The following is a 19116-nucleotide window of genomic DNA, read 5'->3' as shown; positions in this document are numbered from 1 at the left end:
AAGCCAGAATGTAGAAGAGAAGCGCTTTAAAGATTTAAAACTTAGTGGTCCTCTTTTGTGACCTCTTCTAGTCACTCAAGGCCAGAGACACACACACACACACACACACACACACACTGTTTTCTGTGCCATTTCTGTCTTGGCACAGATCAGCTTGTTGCAGAGATGACTTTCATGATGTTCCTTGAGGCACACTGAGGCATGATGCGGCAAAATGAAAAATATCCTAAATGATTTACGACTGCGCCTGTGTATATAGTTTCATATTTCAATCCAAACATGTCAATGCCAGTTGCTGCTGCTGCACTCTCTCTAAGCCTGCCTTAGTTTTTATTCCTGCATGCGTATGACTGGACCAGCTGTTTGCACACTGATTTACGAGTGCAACATTATGAGATTTAATAACATAGCTTTGGGCTTTACGACCCTTTATGGGAATGTTTGTGTGTGTGTGTGTGTGTGTGTGTGTGTGTGTGTCTACATTTAGCTAACTGAGGTAACATTATAGGCTATTCATTGCCAAACATCATTCACCCTCTTCCAGCACATACTGAGCTAGATTTTGCCAAGATGACAATGAAAGTGAGCGAGTGTGACAGAAAAAGGAAAGAGAGAGAGCATCAGTTTTCTTCTCCAATAGGGGCAGAGATTGACAGTAATCCTGTTTGGAAGACTGAAAGCGACAGATTTGGGATTAGCTCTGCAGCGAGAGAGAGAGACACTTTGGTTTCTAAAGTAACTCTTTTACGGAGTTGGATATTTCAGCACATATACAGTATATGTCTCAATGAAACTGTCAACATTAAAAACCTCTGGAAAGATCCGCTAAGTTATGTATTCGCAATGCCATTCAGTTCTATCTATCAGACTATGTTGCTTAGTAATACTCATACTACTAATAATAGAACTACTACTAATAATATCATAATAGTAGTAATAATAATAATGATAATATCTTCTATAACTATTTTCAAAACACAATTACAAGTGCTTTAGAAAGGAGTGAATAAAAACAAAAAGCTAAAATTGGACAAAAAGAAAAAACAGTGTAAGCAAAGAAAGATCATAACAGCAACACTAAAAAGAAAGGTCATGGACAGTTGAAATGATCATAGAAGCAATTGTATAAAAGTGAGTTTTAAGAAGTGATTTAAAAGATGATGGAGATTTAGCCAGATGCCAAAGTCTAGGAACCCTGAAGGAAAAGGCCTGGTCATTGTGCCTAATTAATGTGGCAGTACACCATAAACTGTAAATGCTATACAAGTAAAACTGTCATTGCTTTGCAATTTGTTTTGAGAGTGCGCGCATGTGTGTAAAACGCAACGGGTTTGTGTGTTTTAGTGCTGGAGTGAATGCAACAATGGTTGCTCTATGTGCCGAGTGGTTTAATGTGCAATGTCTATGATTAGAATAAAAAGACTGAAAACATTTTTTTTCTTTAACTACACAGCTAGTGGTCTCAAAGATAAGGCAGATTCTATTTTAATAGGAGAAAGCTGTGGAGATAGACTCTTCTTGATTCTGCACTTAGAGTAAAGCCACATTGTTTAGTTTGTTATGCTCATGTGAAATAGTTGTTAATTTCTCTTTCTTTCTCTCTTTCTCTTCCTCTGTCCATCTCCTCCCTCTCTCCACCCTGACCTTCCCTCTTTTTAACTCCCCTCCCCTCCCCTCCCTCTCTCCCCCCCAGGTTCATCGGCCCTGCCCAGTAACATGGCTTACTTCGGGAGCTCCCAGGAGGAGGAGGACCTGGACGAGGAGGATGAGGAGGAGGAGGAGGAGGTGAGGAGCGGAGGCGGTGTCCAAGCCCACGGCGGAGGGAGCGGCAGCCAGGCCGCAGCCGCCTCCTCCTCCTGCCACTCCACGCCCCGCAAGGGCAAGCCCCCCGCCCGGCAGCCCCTCAACGGGCATGGTAAGACTGAGACCTGGGCTTCTAACACCTCAAACCCATCTGCCCCACCCCAATCCTCTAAATACAGAGAGACATCTGTGTGCATATCCCATTAGTTGGCACACAGGCTCTCACACAGAATTACACTTCAGTGATGTTAAAAATTGATCCACATCAATCACAGTATGAGCCCGCACTCAACACAAAACACACTCACACACAAAGGGGTAAAAGGCATAACACATCTTAAGTATTTTCCTTTTTGCTCAGGGTAAAACGAGCAAACACATTTCTTCTATCTTCACAAACAGAACTCTCCCTTTCACCCATATAGAGTATGAAGCTGTCTCCATATTGCTCCCTGTACTACATTACCCAACGGCACCAGGCCAAGCGGAGATTCCCAGAGCTCGATGGGAAATGTAGTCATTCATCACCGGGAGCAGTCGTTTGCAGCAGGGAGAGAGGGGAATGTGTTCAATTGGCCTAATGGGCCACAGGGACGCTGTCTGTGTTTACTGTCTGGAGCATAGGGGGATAAAAGGAGGAGAAGGAAGAGTGCACGTAGAAGACAGAAAGAGAGAAAGAAGGAGGTTATAGAGGACAGGAGGCGCATTAGTAATGAGTGTAGGGGATAAAAGAGAGGAAGTGAGATAAGAGGAGGGATAGAAAGGACACTGTGAGCAAGACAGAAATAGAGATGAGGAGGGAAGCGGGAGGAAAGGAAGACGACGGGGAGAGAGGAGTAGGATGATGCACCAGAGGGACAAATGGAGAGAGGAGTAGGATGATGCACCAGAGGGACAAATGGAGAGAGGAGTGGAAAAATACAGTTTCCAAGACGAGGACACAGGGAAAGATGGAGGAGGGGAAGAGGGAAGAGAATGACATGGCCAAACAGAAGCACGGATGGACAGAGGGATGAGAGAGAAATTGTCAGTACGTGCGTGTGTGTGTGTGTGTGTGACTGTTTGTGTGTGTGCGCGCACACGTGAGCAATTTCCTAAGTATGCGCTCTTGTTTTCCGCTGCAGAGACAGGGGGAAGTCACATGGGATAGCAGAGCAGCGCATCGACTCTTTTCCACCCCAATTAACACTTAGTTTTCTAAGCCCTAACAAGGTGTTTATGCATGCACCGCAACAGCTGGCCAGGGCCCCCGACACACACACACACACACACACACACACAGTGGCAGAACATGTACACCCCTTGGGGCGCATAGACATTCAGATGAATGCACACACACTCATGCACAACATTTAGGAAATTGCATACATGCATGCATTCTGACACACACACACACACACAGAAATCCTACCAATCTTGCCTGTAAAAACAAGTTATATATGTTAAACATGTATTAAGTTTATAGAAAGTCTGCGTATTTCTCCCATATCCCATCTTTAATTACAATAGCAGATTGCGTGTATCTTGTATCCATCTTCTAGTAGTGGATCTACAGTGTTTCACACAGCATTAGAGAAAGGATTTTAACTTGGAGTCTCTCCCTCCCTGGCAGACTCTGTTGACATCTAATCCTTCCGGCCAGGCGTTCCCCCATGAAACAAGGGCAGGATTTCAGAGTTCCTCCCTCCCTCCCTTACTCTTTTCCTCCCTCCTGTAGTCTGTAGAACCGCAGCCAGAGAGGTTCAAAAGGTGAACCCTTTGCTCAGCTCTTTCCTCTGTCGTTCTGTTAAGTGGAATGTGGAGGAGGAAAGAGAGAGACTGGTAGGATTAAGCGAGAGAGAGAGGGAGAGAGAGAGAGAGAGAGAGAGAGAGCGAGCGATAGGTTTACTTGCGTTGAACTCTGGGAGAACTGCACACCGCCTTTGTATGGGTCACAGACAGTACTGGCCCCCTGACACACGCACACACACACCTCACACACATACACACCTTTTACTCTCACCCTTAGATGAACTTCTTTACCCCAGCCCCCCCCACACACATACACACACACATACACAAAACCCTACAAGGAGCATGTGGCGTAGTGAAACCTGTTTAAGTGGATCCAGGCCTGTTGTGTGCATGAGGACAGTTTAGTTTCCATCTTATCTCCATACACCAACACTGTTTGGAAAGCAGCTAGCTGCCTTCAACTGTGATATGCTAAATAAATAGATAAGGGAGAAATAGGTAGATATACTTTGTAGGGGACAATAGAAATGAGGACACTGCCACAGACGATTGTGTACATACATATGCACGCGCACACACACACACACAAAAGCTCACATGCACAAACAGGAAATACTGGGTCATTGCTCCAGTGTTGGGTCAATTTAGAAACAGCGTTTGCACTGTGCTAGCTGGCAGGCATATACACACACACACACACACACACACACACACACACACACACACACCTCAGTACATTCTGCGGTATTAAGATTGGTGTCAAACGTGACACTTTAATATGCAGCGTGGGCCGCTCTCCAACAGGAGCAGGGTTATACGAGCTCTTAGGGAGGAGGAGGGGATGGAGGGAGGGAAAGAAAGACAGAGCGAGGAGGAGTGGAGGCGAGGACAGAAATTGGGTGAAAGGCAGAGGTGAAAAGAACAAGTGAGAGGCACAGTTAAGAAACAGAGAAGTTAAGAAACAGAGAGGGAGAAATAGAATTAGGGGAATGAGAGAGAGAAAAATGGAATTACAGGAGGAAAAGAGAGAGAGCGCGAAAAATAGGAAAGGCCCCACATTGTAGGCCATTCATCAGCGTTCTCTGTCTCCCTACCTCTCTCTCTCTCTCGGCCATGTGCCATGTTGACATAGCTAAATTAAACAGCTTTTATTGGGCTCAGTTTCTTGCTTAGCTCACTTCTTAAAACGTCAGGATTTCTCTCTCATTTTTCATTAAGCCAGGGGCCCATGAAATCCACACACACACATACGTGCACGCACACACACACACACTTACTTTTGCAGACAAAAACACATTAATGCTCGAAAATGTATATACAACGCCATCCACTCCTTGCTCTTCTATGGTGTGTATTGCGTGTGCATGTGCTTCTGTGCATTTGTGTGTGTGGCCATTTGTGTGTCGTTTCTTCCCATGCAGCCAGCGCCTGTTGATATTAAACTTGAAACTTAAACTTAAGCCTCGTAAAAGCTAAAGAGAGCGCTATTGAATGTGTGTGTTAATTGGCGTGGTCCAGTTCAGCGCGTTTAGCATCAGCCGCGGGGGTTGATGTAGTCTGCCTTCATTTTGAACAGGTTCATTGACATGTAGCATAAAGACGTTTTCATACACACCTTAAATCATGCATATTTTACTGATTGGTGGCTATATGTTAGCCAAAAGCCTGTCACTCCAATGTTTGTGCGGGCTTTTCCACTTGGCCGTTGCGGTTCAGCGCCAGGGTTTATGAAGCTATTCTGCACTACAGGGGGGCTATTGAGAGACCAATGTTCCCACATTGGCGCTGGCATAGGGAGACGGTAGCCTGAAAAAGCATACTATATGACCTATGGATGGAGTTAGTGCCTTGCTGCCTGATGGGAACTTTCCACAGTAGTTTGCTTTCTTTGCAGTAGCTTAATTTATAGCTGTGTCATGTGCAGAAAAAAATATCTGTGTAAGGCCACACACCAGGAGGTTACAGTAGGTTACAGAGGCTGTAAAAAATAAAAATATCTTGGACAGCACACAGTGCGCTAGTTGCTGGCAGTTGTCTTACAAAAAGATGAGCCAATTGGTCAGCTATGCACGCACTTAGCCCTTAGCTTTACTGCTAAGGACTGTCCTGCAGCAGCAGCACTCCTAGTGGAGACCTACCACTGAGAAGAAACACAAGGTCAATTTTCAAGACCTACATTTAGCCTGATTAGGGCCTAAAAATTATCCTCCCAATGAAGACTTGGTTGATTTGTAGACTAGTAGAACAGATAAACTGAAGCCAGTTAGCTTGTCAGTTTATACCTAATTAAGAATCGCAACAAACTGGCCTGACTCCTCTCTCTCTCTCTCTCTCTCCCCCTCTCTCTCTCTCTCTCTCTCTGTCTCCGTTCCCCTGCAGTGTTCAATGGCCACGGTAAAGCAGGGACCAGGGAGAGCCCGCGGCCCAAGGCAGGGACCCACGGCAGGGAGACGCCCGCCCCGCCACTGCCACCTCCTCCACCTCCACCTCCGCCCCTCCTGAGGGAGCGCAGCGAGCGGGCGGAGGCGCGGGAGCACGCCAGAGAGCAGCAGGCCATGGCCAGCAGCCGGGGCGCGGCCGCCAATGGGCTGCCACCCAGGAGAGCTGCCGAGGAGCTACGCAAGCAGGTATGGCCCGGGCCGCCCGCCCATTACAGTACACTGAACTTTCTGTCAGATGAAAGAGCCATAAGATGTTGAAAAACCGCAAGAAACACAAGAAGGAAAGGATGAAAGTATTTCCATCATTTTCCCCCCTGGAGACCGGGGGAGCTTGAGGAATGTGACAGCAGCACGCAGGGAAAGTATCCCCCTATAGGGAAAGATGTATGGCAGGTAAGTGGTTTGCATTAGCCGAACTGTAACCGGAGATATTCTGGAATATTCTATATTAACAGGCTGGGGGTGCAGCAGGCTTGTTTGGCTGTTTTATCCCTCTGAAATCCTTCCCTCTCTTTCCTCTTCTCTTCTCTATTCTCCATCTGCTGTGTCCCCTTTTCATCTTTCCCTCTGTGTTTTCTCCTGACTACTCTCCTCTCTCTCCCCGACTCTCTCCTCTTTGCCCGTCTCCCCTCTCCCCTTCTTCCATCTCCTTGCCTCTCCTGTCTGCTCTTATACCTCCTCCTCCCCTCTCCACTCCTCTTGTTTTCTCTCCTCCCTTCTCCTCCCTTCCTCTCTTCTCCTCTCCTCTCCCGACTTCTCTCCTCCATCCATTGTCTCTGGGAGAGTAATGATTGTGTTTTGGCCTGCCGCGGCTGCAGCTATATTTAGTAGCGCTGGCTAGGGGCTGTGAAAGCCTGCCTCCCTCTCCACGGCACTCAGCGGGTTTCAAGGAACCCCATAAAGTGAAAGAAGAAGAGCAGGAGGAAGAGGAGGGGAGAGAGGGAGGGGTAGAGTTGGCTCAACTTGGAAAACTAGCAATCTGACAATTACATTAGCTAATCAAAAGCCAATGTTTGGGGAGGCTCTGTGCTGTCTTTCTTTGTCTGCGTCTCTGTGTTTCTGTCTCTCATAATCTGCCTCTTTTTCGCTCTGTCTCTCTCTCATACTCTCTTGCTCTCTCTCTTTTTTCGTTTCCTCTCCTGTCTTTCTCTTTCTGTCCAAGGCCAGCCTTGATCCAGCGTTGTTGTTGTCGTAGTAATCTGGTGCTGCTGATGCAGACCTAGGCATGTGCTTCAGGTTTTTAAGTGGCCAGAACCGTCTAATAAAACCCACAATGAATCTCAATGAGAGTGACTGCCTGCCAAGACAAACTTCAGCCTCACTCGCTTACTAGCCTTTGTTCTATGGCTCTCCCTCTGCACTCACTCTCTCTCTCTTTTCAATTCACTGTTGGCACTCTGCTTGATTCTTTTGATTCCTCTCATACCGTGTATCCTTGTTTTGTCTCTCCACCCTCACCCCACCTTTCTCTCTTTCTGTCTCATGCACTCTCTCGGTCCCTTTCACTCGTTTTCTCTTTTTGCTCCAATCTCCCTCTCTCTCTCTCCCTTTCTGTCTCTATTGCTCTCTCTCTCTCTTTTTCTGTCTCTGCTCCTGTGCCGAACAGACAGATCTTGCCCTTGACAACATGGCTCCAATCATTTGGAAGGATTAGTGCTTTTTTTTTTTTCTCGCTCTCCCCCGATTAGCATGAACAGTATGTGTGTTAACCGTGTGTGTTCAGAACACACACGCACACCCACACACTCACTCATACACACGACCAACTGTGAAAATACAGGCTAAGCCATATAAAAGGTTAAGTGATTACGTAGCCGTAAAACGAACCAGGGGTTGTGTGTGTAAAACTGAAGGGTGAAGTCATTATCATAATTCAATTCCCCATGATTCAGTTCTCCTTAATTTAATAGAGGCTTATATCAACCAAATACATGTGCCGTAACAGGACCTTTTATAAAACAATATGATTCTATTCATTTTAATTGAATAACAAATGTTGAGATGTCAGCAGAGCAGCCGTGTACGGCAGCAAGCGCAGGTGGGGTCATTTAGCCGACTCAGCATCATTTGAAAAGGGCTCAACACTTTCTTGTTTCGTTTTTTTGTCCTTTTCACTCTCAATCGCTCTTCCTCGCCTCTCCTCCCTCAAGCCACTTAAAAAAATGTAAAAGATTTGTCATAGTTGACAAACCAATAAGCATTAAATGCTCTCTGAGAGTCTCCTAATCTCTCTCTTTCTCTGTGTGTGTGACAAGCCGCTTCACCAGCATCGACCCTGCAAACGAATACAGCTATTCCACAGCTCCCCCCGTCAGACTGTGTGTAGGGTTTTGCGCTGCGCGTGTTATTAGTGCCAGACTGTGGTGGTGACCTTTCTCTACTGCGTCTCTACTGCTTAAAAGTCAACCTGCCCAGGGCCGCATCGCATCGCACCCTAATAAGACAGCAGAAAGGGAAGGAGGCTGGTTGTACAATAATGTGACCATCTGTGGTTAAGACTGCGTGTGTTTGTGTGTGTGAAAGTGTTATTTTACACACATCTTAGTAATGTTTTTGAGGAGTAGAATAATGCTGTACATTCAGCTTACACATTTGTTCAGTGTCTGTCTATTTACGTTTGCATGTTACACATGTGAAGCCCTCTTCCCCCTCTCCTCTCATCAGCCATCATGGCTGTGCAAGGGTTAAACTTTCTTCTATCCTCCGGCTGTCTCTCTCTCTCTCTCGTCTCCTCTCCTCTGTCTTCTCGTCTTCTCTCTCTCCTTCTCTCTCTCCGTTTCTCTTCTCTGGGCTGGCTGCTGCTGCAGATGTTGCCTGTTTAAAATCTTCCTGCCAGGCCCCAGCTGGGCTATAGCAACACATGATGTCATCTAGGCCCACCTCCCTCTCCCTCCCCTCCCTCTCCTTCCCCGCTCACGTGCGACCGAAATCCACTCCAGAAAAGGCTCCGGCTGCCTGTGTGTGTGTGTGTGTGTGTGTGTGTGTGTGTCTGTGTGTGTGTGTGTATGTGTGTGTGTGTTCTGTTTTTTTCCCTTTGGCTTCATTTTCTTCCTTGTTCTGTTCATCGTCCTTTTCATTTCTGTTTGAATTCTCTCTGCCAGGGGCTATTATCTGGAGTGAACGTCCATATTCTGCTGCTCACCTCTCCTCTTTCTTTCTCTCTCTCTTTCTCTCTTTCTTTCTCTCTTTCTGTCTTTCTGTCTCTCTCTCTCTCTCTCTCTCTCTCTCTCTCTCTCTCTCTCTCTCTCTCTCTCTCCCTCTCTCTCTCTCTCAATCCAGTCTTCCTCCTCTCCCCATAGGTCAGTGTCTGAACAAGGCCTGCTTCACCTGCCTCTTTACCTTTCTTTCTTTTTCACTCTGCCTCTCATTTTCTCCTCTCCTCTCATCACTGTCTCACCATCTTCCATCCACCCTTTTTGCTTCTCTCTCTCTCTCTCTCTATCTCTCTTCCTGACTCTCTCTGTCCTTTTTGCCTCTTTCTCCTGCCCTCTCCTCTCCTCTCCTCTCCTCTCCTCCCCACCCCACCCTCCCCTTTCCTTTTCCAATAGACCAAACAATTAGAGAGAGAAAGAGAGAGAGACTTACAGAGCCCCCCTGAGGAGAGCCGATCCACTGAGCCCTCTTGTGGCAGAAAGCAGTCATAACAGCGCGTCTCCCAGATAACACTGCTTTGTCAGCAAACTGTGGCTGGACAAATATAGCAGCTGTAAGGCCAAATGCTAGTTTATCAAGTTTACACTTGATGTCTATTTTAGCCCCGCCTTCACTTTTGGCCAATTAACATTTGTTTTGTGTGTGTGTATTTGTATTGTATAGCATCAGTGTAGCAGTAAAGAAACTTGCACATTGACATTCATCCGTTTCTGTGGGTCATAGAACTACAGAAATAAGTCAGTTTGAATTCAGTGAGATGCGCACATTGGATTGGTAATGAATTGTCTGGCTGATTAAACGTTTGGTAACACATTACATCACAATGAGAGTATGGTATTTTTTTTTTGCTTATGTGTATGTGTGTGACATGAGAGCTTTTTTACCGATTGTACCTGCCCAGCCTTCATTCATCCATCAGTCCGTTCTGAGTTGCTGCGTTCTCTCATTCCGTCTCCCATTCACCCCTTCCCTCTTTCTGCCTTCGTCCCCCTTCTTCCCTCCCTCTCTCCCTCCATCACCCTGTGTTTTTCCATTGTCAGGAGGAGTTGGGGTGGGGGGGGGGGGCAGACGATTGATGGAGGCAGGGTTAGGTTTCACTCCCCCCTTATCTTTTAATGGCCTGGTCTTTGTGTCGGCCCCCCGCCACCTGAGACGAACACAATACAACACACACACACACACACACACACACACGTACACATGTGTGACACAAGAGCCCTTCAAAGGCAAACCTGTCAATGGGCCGGCTGTCACCTCCCTCCTGCGGCGCCCCGGCTGTGATTGATAACTCCATCCCGTCCTCCCTCCCTCCCTCCCTCCCTCCTTCCTTCCTTCCTTCCTTCCTTCCTTCCTTCCCTCCTTCTACGGGTCACTTCCAGCTGGTCTGGACAGAGAGAGAGACAGACGGACAGAGAGGAGCTAAAAGTGTCTATAGGGTGTTCATGTATGGCTATGTAGCCTTCCTAAAAAGTTCCCCTCTTCTATCCAATGTTTATAGTAAAAAATCTAAAAAAAAAAAAGAAAACTGTCCCTACTATTTTTCTTTTCATTTTTCTAGACAGCATGAATTGAATGTCTTTGGCAAGTAGCTACTCCTAAAATGGCATTATAGAAGTCTCTGAGGGGTGATGTGATGTGGTTCAGTTTCCCCCATCACAAAAAGTGTATTTGCTCTGTTTGAGAATGTGGTCAGAATAAAATAGAACCAAATAGAATAGGATGCAATAGGCCCTTTATGTCCATACAACTAGAGCAACATGCCCTCCAGCTCAACCCATTCAGCCAGCAGCAACCAAACACCCATCGGTAAGGTCACAAGATCTCCAGACACACTATTGAGTTCAATTACATACACACCAGTCGCTGTAATTCCATGAAGCCTAGTTTTACCTACTCCTTTTTTTAATACTAGGCTCAATGTCACTTCACAGACATTGAGGGAATAGGAGGGAGGGAGGGAATAGGAGGGAGGGAGGGAATAGGAGGGAGGGAGGGAGGGAATGAGAGACTCCTGGCAGCGCTAAAAGTGGGCCATGAAAACAACACAGCGACGAGGAGGCAGAGAAAGAGACAGCGAAAAGTTGATATTCTTAGAAAGGCAGACGGAGGGGGAAGGAAGAGGAGAGGGAGAAAGAGAAGCCGGTGAATGAAGCGAAGGAGAGGAAAGAGACGGAGAAAGAGAGGGGAGAGGGAGCGGGAGGCTGAGAGCGCGACAGAAAAGATTAAATTAATTTCAATGCTGTGGCGACACTGGTCTTTGTCCCTGTCATGGCAGTAAAGTGTATTGAATTGCAGAGAGAGGCAGACAGACAGAAAGACAGACAGACAGAGAAATAGAGAGGCAGAGACAGATACACAAGGTGATTTTAACCTGGCAGGAAAGCTCTTTCGATTGGGAAAGAGAAAGACTACCATGTTTCTACCACTGGTGTTGTAGAGTGTAGGCCCAAACAGTGATTCCCACAGCTGTAGCCAGCCAGCCAGCCATGGAACCAGACACCACTGTACCAAGCCTCTGATCTACAGCTGGGGGCCTCAAAGACTAGACACACACACACATGCACACACACATACTTGCACTCTCTCGCTCCCTTTCTCTCTCTCTCTGCCTGTCTCCCTGTCTCTCACACACATACATAAACATACACACACGCAGGCCTTTTATTCATGGCATGAAGAGCGAATTAAAGAGCTTAAGGAAACCCATAGCAAATAAAAGGCTGTTTTTATGTGCCCGGATGGGATTTGATTCTAGCCCCATAACCCCATAGTCCTACCTCATACCGTCCAGCCATCTGCTAGCAGAAACCATGGAGCCATCCCTTCTCTCCTTCTCGTGTCTGCCATCATGTTTATTTTTTTCACTCCTTCGCCACTGTTGTTTATCTCGGGATGTAGTGGTTTTTGGTTTTGGTTTGCATATATCCTTTTCTGAATCTCTGCCTTTGTGCTGAGAGCAGTCTGAGCTGCAGTTTACAAAGGCATACTGCTCATGAAAGTATAGTAATCTAGATAGTTGATTGGTTCTTTAATGAATAGCGCAGGTTTCCACAAATAGATTTGGTCCAACCTACCAAATGTTTTATTGCAGAGCCAGCATGTGAATGTTTGGCTTCTTCATTGTGGAGGGTGTGTGTGTGTGTGTGTGTGTGTGTATGTCTGCCCACATGCCTGCATGTAACTTTTTTCATGTGGAATATTAAAGTGTATGAATGCAGTTTAGAAAATGTGTGCTTTGTGTTACATATGCAGCCACAGTATTTTTAACTTTCAGATGCATGTGACCTAGCCTACAATAATCAGGGAGTTTGTGGGGTTTTTTTCAGGCTTTCATCAACAGACACCACTCCCCTTCCTTTACAATGGAGATTCCTGTTTTCCTTCCTTCCCCCTATTATTTCCTATACATGACTTATCCTGAGCAATGTAATAATAGCCTTCACAATATTCATCTAACTTCTCTCATCTCTCCCTATCTTTCTCTGTCCATCTCAGGTCTCTAAAGTGAATGGACTGACGCGGGCGGGCTCAGCGCATGCTGCCAGCGGTGCCAAAAAGAGCCGCGACTTCCGACTGCCGTCCAAAACTGTGAAGAAGTACACAGCCACCGTGTCCAAGGGCCACGTCACCTACACCAAAGCCAAACAGAGAGAACTGGGCAAGAAAACCAAACTCAGCAGCAGCAACAAACACAACAACAGCAACGCCGCCACGGCACCGTCGTCAGTGAACAATCACAATCAGCACAGCCAGCCAGCAGCCAGCAATGGGCTGGCCAACTCAGGAAAAGCAGCGGCGCCAGCCCACCACAGCAATGCAAAAACCCGCAAACAGGTGCTACTATCCAACGGGCTGCACAAGGTGGGTGCCGGTGCCCGCCTCAACGGCAGGCTGAACGGGCAGCGGCACAACACCCTGGCCAAGGAGGACGGCCAGAGACAGGGCCAGGGGGAGTGTCCCGGCCGAGAGGGGCTGCGTAACTCCAAGAGGCGTCTGGAGGTAGTGCTCAACTCCGTGGGGACAGGAGGCGGCGAGCAGAAGGCCAAGCCCTCTGTCACTGAGGCCAAGAAGGCCAAGCTTCAGCCCGCGCCTCTGGAGACACGCAGCAGCAGCAAGAAGGCGGCCAATCAGGAGAAAGCTGCCACCCAAACCGCCACCCCCACTACTCCACTTGCTAATGGACATGTGTCAGAAACATCCCCTCCTCCCCCCTCTCCACCTGTTGCCCAACTTCCACCTTCTCCCTCTCCTCTGCCTCCTCAACAAACCCCGCCTCCTTCTACACCAGCAACCAACATGGAGCCGGTGAACCAGCGACCCAAGCGGGCGTCGGCCGGCAAGCTGATGTTGATTCGACAAGCACAGCAGCAGCAGAGCAGGTCTCATAGTCGGAGCTCCTCCTCTTCCTCCCCGTCATCGGGCCAGAATCTCCCACAGAACCCCAGTCGCGCCAGCACTACCTCAGACCCCCAGCAAACCTCTGCCTCCTCCTCCACCACCTCCTCCCCACCGACTTCCTCCTCCACCCCCGGACAGCTCAAACCAGCAGCGCTGCGGCCCGGCGACCGCGACAAGGAGTGGGAGCGTGAGAAGGAGATGGCGCGCCAGCAGGAGCGTGAGCAGGAGAAGGAGCGGGAGCGTCAGCGGAGCAGGCCCGAGGGCTGGCCGGCGCTGGGCGAGGTCCCCGTCTTCCGGCCGGCGCCACGTGAGTTCCAGGACCCCCTGGTGTACCTGGACGCGGTGAGGGAACGGGCCGAGGTGACCGGCATGTGCCGCGTGGTGCCGCCGGCCGACTGGCGGCCAGAGTGCAAGCTGAGCGAGGAGATGCGCTTCGTCACACAGGTGCAGCGGGTTCACAAGCTGGGCCGGCGCTGGGGCCCCAACGTGCAGCGGCTGGCCTGCATCCGCAAGCACCTCAAATCTCAGGGCATTAGCATGGATGAGCCCCCTGTCATCGGTAAGTGAGCCAAACACACACTCAAACACATGAACACATTTCACACAAGGCAATTCAGTCCACAGAACTCTTTCCTGAATTGAATTAAACAATAAGTCACAAGATTCGTCCTGCTCATTTCCACTGAGGACCAGAACTATTGATTTTATAGGAGTGAATTGAGCCCTGGTGCAGACTCATATAAAACCCAGCAATTCCAAACTAGTCCCTCGTCTCTGACCCTCTCTAAACTTGTGGTTGTCTCTCTTTCAAAGCTTTAGTTGTTTTCAAGGGTGCAGTCAAAGCCAGGCAAAGAAAGAGATGACAGTTATGACAAATGAGTTGAAGTATGATATCCCAAGTCCACACTGTGAAACCTAAGGCACCCGTTTGGGCATGCGAAAAATGTATAGGTATAAATGATCTGGTCTTAACTGCCTTTCTCTGTGATAATGCCTTACTGTTTTGATTAGTTGCCCCAGTGATGCTGTTTTGCTCTTGTCTGATTAATTTTGACTCAAGAACATTTATATACTGAGCCTGCCTGGTGAAATGGTGCTGACACTGAACTCAACGCAAGGGAAATTGCATAGAAAATATGTTATCTAATGTAATTTAAACTAATATTATATCTTTTAGATTAGAGAAATTGATAAAAAGAAATCATGTTACATAGATCAGAAGAATATAGGTCATAAGCAAATTGGTATTTTCAGCTTGGAGCTGGAGTTACCAGTAATTCACTTACTCTCTCTCTCTCCTTTCCATGTACATTTACAAAAGAGCCTATTGTTTACCCTCTCGGTATCCTCCTGTATTTAATTGCATTTTGTCACTCTGTCTTTGCCAAGCTATATAAATCCATGACAAAAGCAGCCAGTTAGCAAACAGCTCCAAGATTGCTATCTCCACGGGTATCAGCGGTGCTCTGAAAGGTTCAGCGGCATTCCACCCGATTTTATCTCCCCGTTTATAGATGCCAATAACAATGTGGAGCGACTCGGCGAGGGGCCCGACGGGCCAGGCAAACAATATTTCCCCCAGATTGCCCTGTCACCTTCCATTTCTCACGACGACGTCAGAACTTTATGAGCATTTAAACAGCCTCAGTTCAGACAGAGAGACTGTATGTGTGTTTTGTGTGCGTGCATGTATACACACACATGGACGTACATGTGCATGCATGTGTGTGTGTGTTGGGATTTGTGTTTGTGTGAGTGTGTGTTGCATTGAAATGGTTTTGCGCTGGTGTGTGTTGTGTGTATGTACTCACGTTAGCACCTTGATGTGTTTCTAGCTTTTGTGCACAGCTGAAATAAGTTTTTCTGGATTATCCCAGTGCGAGCTCAGTTTGTGTGGGGTGGACATTGCTGTTAGCCAGAGGGATTATTAACCTGGCAGCCAGTGACCCACAACGGAGCGGCTTCAGCCAGCCAGGACACACCGGTTCCAAACCACTTCCCCAGCGGGCCCAGAAAATCAATTCTGCATGAACATTAATTAGTGTCTGTGTTTGGCACGATTAGGGGTTCAGATAATTCTGAAAAGTAATAGTTTAATTGGTCATTCCAAGTCAAGTGAACTGGGATGGAGGAGTTGGCACAGTTTGGTTATGGAGCATATGCTTGAAGATGGCAACCCTCTTGATCTGATACCTTTTATGTTTTGTCACAACCTGAAGGACCCAGACATCGGCTTGTGCTGGTTAAAACAAGAAAAAAACTCAACTGTACTATGTGCAAATGGCATTGTGGGATGAGCTGGGAAGACTGGTGACAATGAATGCCATTAATACAGGAGAATGCTGTCTTTTGGTCCACTGATGGTTTTATAAAGTGCTTTATATATCTGTTTTAAAGAGGAAGGGATCTATCTCAAATAAATTTTAACTTTTGGACATCATCCAAATGGGAACTATCTATCTTTTGCAATTTTATATTGAACCAGGTAAATACTCCACAACACTAAGCTCACTCTTGGTCTGTCTCTCCTTTGTCCTTCCACTCCATGCAGGCGGCTGCGAGGTGGACCTGGCACGTTTCTTCCAGCTCATCAACGACATGGGTGGCATGCAGCAGGTGATGGACCTGAAGAAGTGGACCAAGCTGGCCGATCTCCTGCGTATCCCCAAGTCGGCGCAGGATCGGCTGGCCAAGCTGCAGGAGGCCTACCTGCAGTACCTGCTCTCCTACGACTCGCTCAGCACGGAGGAGCGCCTCCGGCTGCAGGCCGAGGTGCTGCAGGAGAAAAAGAACCTGGAGTTGCGCCGGGGCCCGCTGGAGGGCCACTCGGACTCCTCGGCGCCCAGCGCGCTGGCGCTGCCGCGCTACGAGCCCAAGAACGGGCTGGCGGGCGGGGTAGTGGGAGGGACGGCAGGGAACCACCGTACCAACGGAGTGTACCACCGTCTGAAGGAGCTGGAGGCTCAGGTCAAAGCGGGCCGGCGCCGGCTCTTCGCTCAGGAAAAACAAGGCAAGGAGGACAGGCAGCATGGGGAGGAAGAGGAGGAGGAGGAAGAGGAGAACAGGGGCGTTCTCAGTGACCAGCACAAGTGTATTTACAAGGTGAGGATGAAGATGACCTTTTGGTGTGTATATATATATATATATATATATATATATATATATATATATATATATGTACACACACACACACACACACACATCACCTGGGAAGCACACAACCTCTAATGTCTTTAACTATAACCACACATACAACTTAGTCTTTACATAAAAACCTCAATTGAAAAACCTGAATTGAAAACCTCACTCTAAACTAAAAATACACAAATGTCATTCCACATCTCAAAATTGTACTGTATGTGCACACATGCGATATGTGGTATCAAGAGGCAACAATCATTGTTTGAGTCTGCTTATTATTCTGTTGGCGTCCATTATCAGGTTTTGTTTTGCTATTCTAACAAGCTGTTTATGATGCCTATTAACTAAAATCACAAATGATGTGCACATTGTCTTGTTTATGACAAATATCAGTGTGAGTTAGACTTATAGCTCTGTGTCAGTGCCTGAGCGCTCCACAAAAGCCTCATCGTTGCTCACACAGATGTCTGCCAGCTCCCTGCAGTCTGAGTCAAGACTAATATCACCCAAGAGGTGTAAAGGATCTTCACCTTTCATAGTATCACTACTCACACTTGAGTGTGTCGATATCACTGTGCCACTTCTCAAGTGATAAAAGATGCACCTTATCTTTAGAGGGAACTAAGCTGTGGGGTTATAGCACATTATGATTGCTTTCCTATTTGGGAGAATGCTGCTGTGGTGTCAATTATACAGATGTTAATGGCTGTCATAATGATTATTCAATTTCCTTCATCATGCTGTTAACTGCTCTAGTTTGTGGTTTGTGCAATCAAATATAATTCAGGTTTGTACAGTTGGTTATGTACAGCAACACTTGGAACATTGTAATGTAGGTGCATTGCAGAGGCAAGTATTATTTGGTGTGAGGGACAGTAGTTCATGACAGGAAGAAGTGCAGTTGTCTTTGTACCTTGCAGCTGTTGTGGTTATGTTTAAAGGATAATTCTGATTATTTTCAACCTTATTTTCTGAGTTTTTGCCATCATGATGATTGATTGTGTTAAAAATTCCATCACTTACTTGAAGTGGAGCTATGTAAATCTCTACAGTGAAGTAAGTGTTGGAATCACAATCAAGTCATGATGGCAAAACCTAGGAAAATAAGGCCCAGGTTGAAAATAACCAGAGTTCTCCTTATCCCTATTTGTGTGCAGCTGTGTGTGGCAAGGTAGTCAGAGGTCCTGCGTGTGTGTGTTTGTTTGTGTGTGTGTGTGTGTGTGTGTGTGTGTGTGTGTGTGTGTGAGAGCACATGCACATTAGGTATATTCCCACCTCCCCAGCCCACTGGCAGCTGTGTTGATTCTGGCTGGCTCAAATGTAGGTCAGTGCTCAGCGCTGTGAAAGGGACCCATAGGCAGCCCCCAAACCAACCCTTCCCCTCACCCCTATCCCAAGCCTGGCCGTCACCCTTTCCCCAACCCTCTCCTCAGTTGTCCCCCCCCCCAGCTCTCTCCCCCCAGTCATCTCCTTTAATCCAGCCCTCTCCCTCTCTTGTCCCCAGCTCTCTCCCCTGTCTTCTCTCCATCAGCCCATGCCCTTGCTCTCAGCCATTTTCCCAATCCTCTCTTTTTCTCCAGCCCACTCCCCCCATGACCAACCCCCTTGCCAAGCCCTCTCCCCCCTCCCAAACACACAGGCAAACACATGCAAAGGCAAGCAGCTAGTTGCATATGTGCACAAATCCACACAGGCACACACATACACCACACTATGAACTCACAGAGAGGTCAAGTTCTCTCATGTGAATACATATGCACAAAAACTGTATACTGTACTGTATTGTACTGTACTGTACTGTATTTGCAGAGAGGTTAAACCCAAATTAGCTTGTGGGCATGCACGCTAGCATACACACACACTGTATCGGTTTCATCCCACAACAGCCTGTATCCTTGTATGGGGTGATAGAGTCATTATTTTTGTGATTATGTGATGCACTGTGTCATACATACTTCTTTAATTAAGGTAACTTTGTTTCTGTGGGTGTGTGTGTGCGCACACACACACACACACACACTCACACACAGATACTACACACAATACCCCAGCCCTCTCGGATCTGGATCCCATTTGATTTTTTTCCCCCCCTGTTCCTTTGGTAACTAAATCCCCCTATACCAGACTCCCTCTGAAGAACTGAGATATTGTCAACAGACTTGACCCAGTACAGTTCATAGACATTGAAATTATAGAGGGACTATTCAAGGCAATGGCATGTGAATGGCTGTCACAGTACTGACAGGACAGGCTTGTCTAAATATGACCCATCATTTCTCTCCACAGCTCAGATCTGTATGCATTTTTCACCACCGGGTTGCCCCCAAGAGGAGCTTTTATTTCACATTTTCTTTCAGGGGAACAAAGTGCATGTCAAGGATATAATTAGGTCTAATTACACCAGGAAAGGGTTGGATAACTGCTGCTACCGATTGACCGCAAAAAC

General features: G+C 47.2%; 1 protein-coding gene across 1 annotated transcript in view; it reads left to right on the top strand.

Moving 5' to 3' along the window:
- jarid2b (jumonji and AT-rich interaction domain containing 2b) overlaps window positions 1-19116 on the top strand; it is a 120575-nt gene that overhangs the window by 91216 nt on the left and 10243 nt on the right. Inside the window, exons 5-9 of the mRNA XM_071524161.1 lie at window positions 1694-1915; window positions 5917-6164; window positions 12627-13518; window positions 13597-14088; window positions 16081-16631. Of these exons, the coding sequence (XP_071380262.1) occupies window positions 1694-1915; window positions 5917-6164; window positions 12627-13518; window positions 13597-14088; window positions 16081-16631 (2405 nt within the window). The remainder of the gene's footprint in view (window positions 1-1693; window positions 1916-5916; window positions 6165-12626; window positions 13519-13596; window positions 14089-16080; window positions 16632-19116) is intronic.

Source organism: Centroberyx affinis, unplaced genomic scaffold (genome assembly GCF_046629955.1).
Source record: "Centroberyx affinis isolate AG114_WGS23_722 - 3 ecotype Tasmania unplaced genomic scaffold, CSIRO-AGI_Caff_v1 ptg001158l_1, whole genome shotgun sequence".
In the NCBI taxonomy this organism is placed as follows: Eukaryota; Metazoa; Chordata; class Actinopteri; order Beryciformes; family Berycidae; genus Centroberyx; species Centroberyx affinis.
Note: the sequence above shows the minus strand (reverse complement) of the source record. Positions and strands in the feature narration are given on the sequence as shown.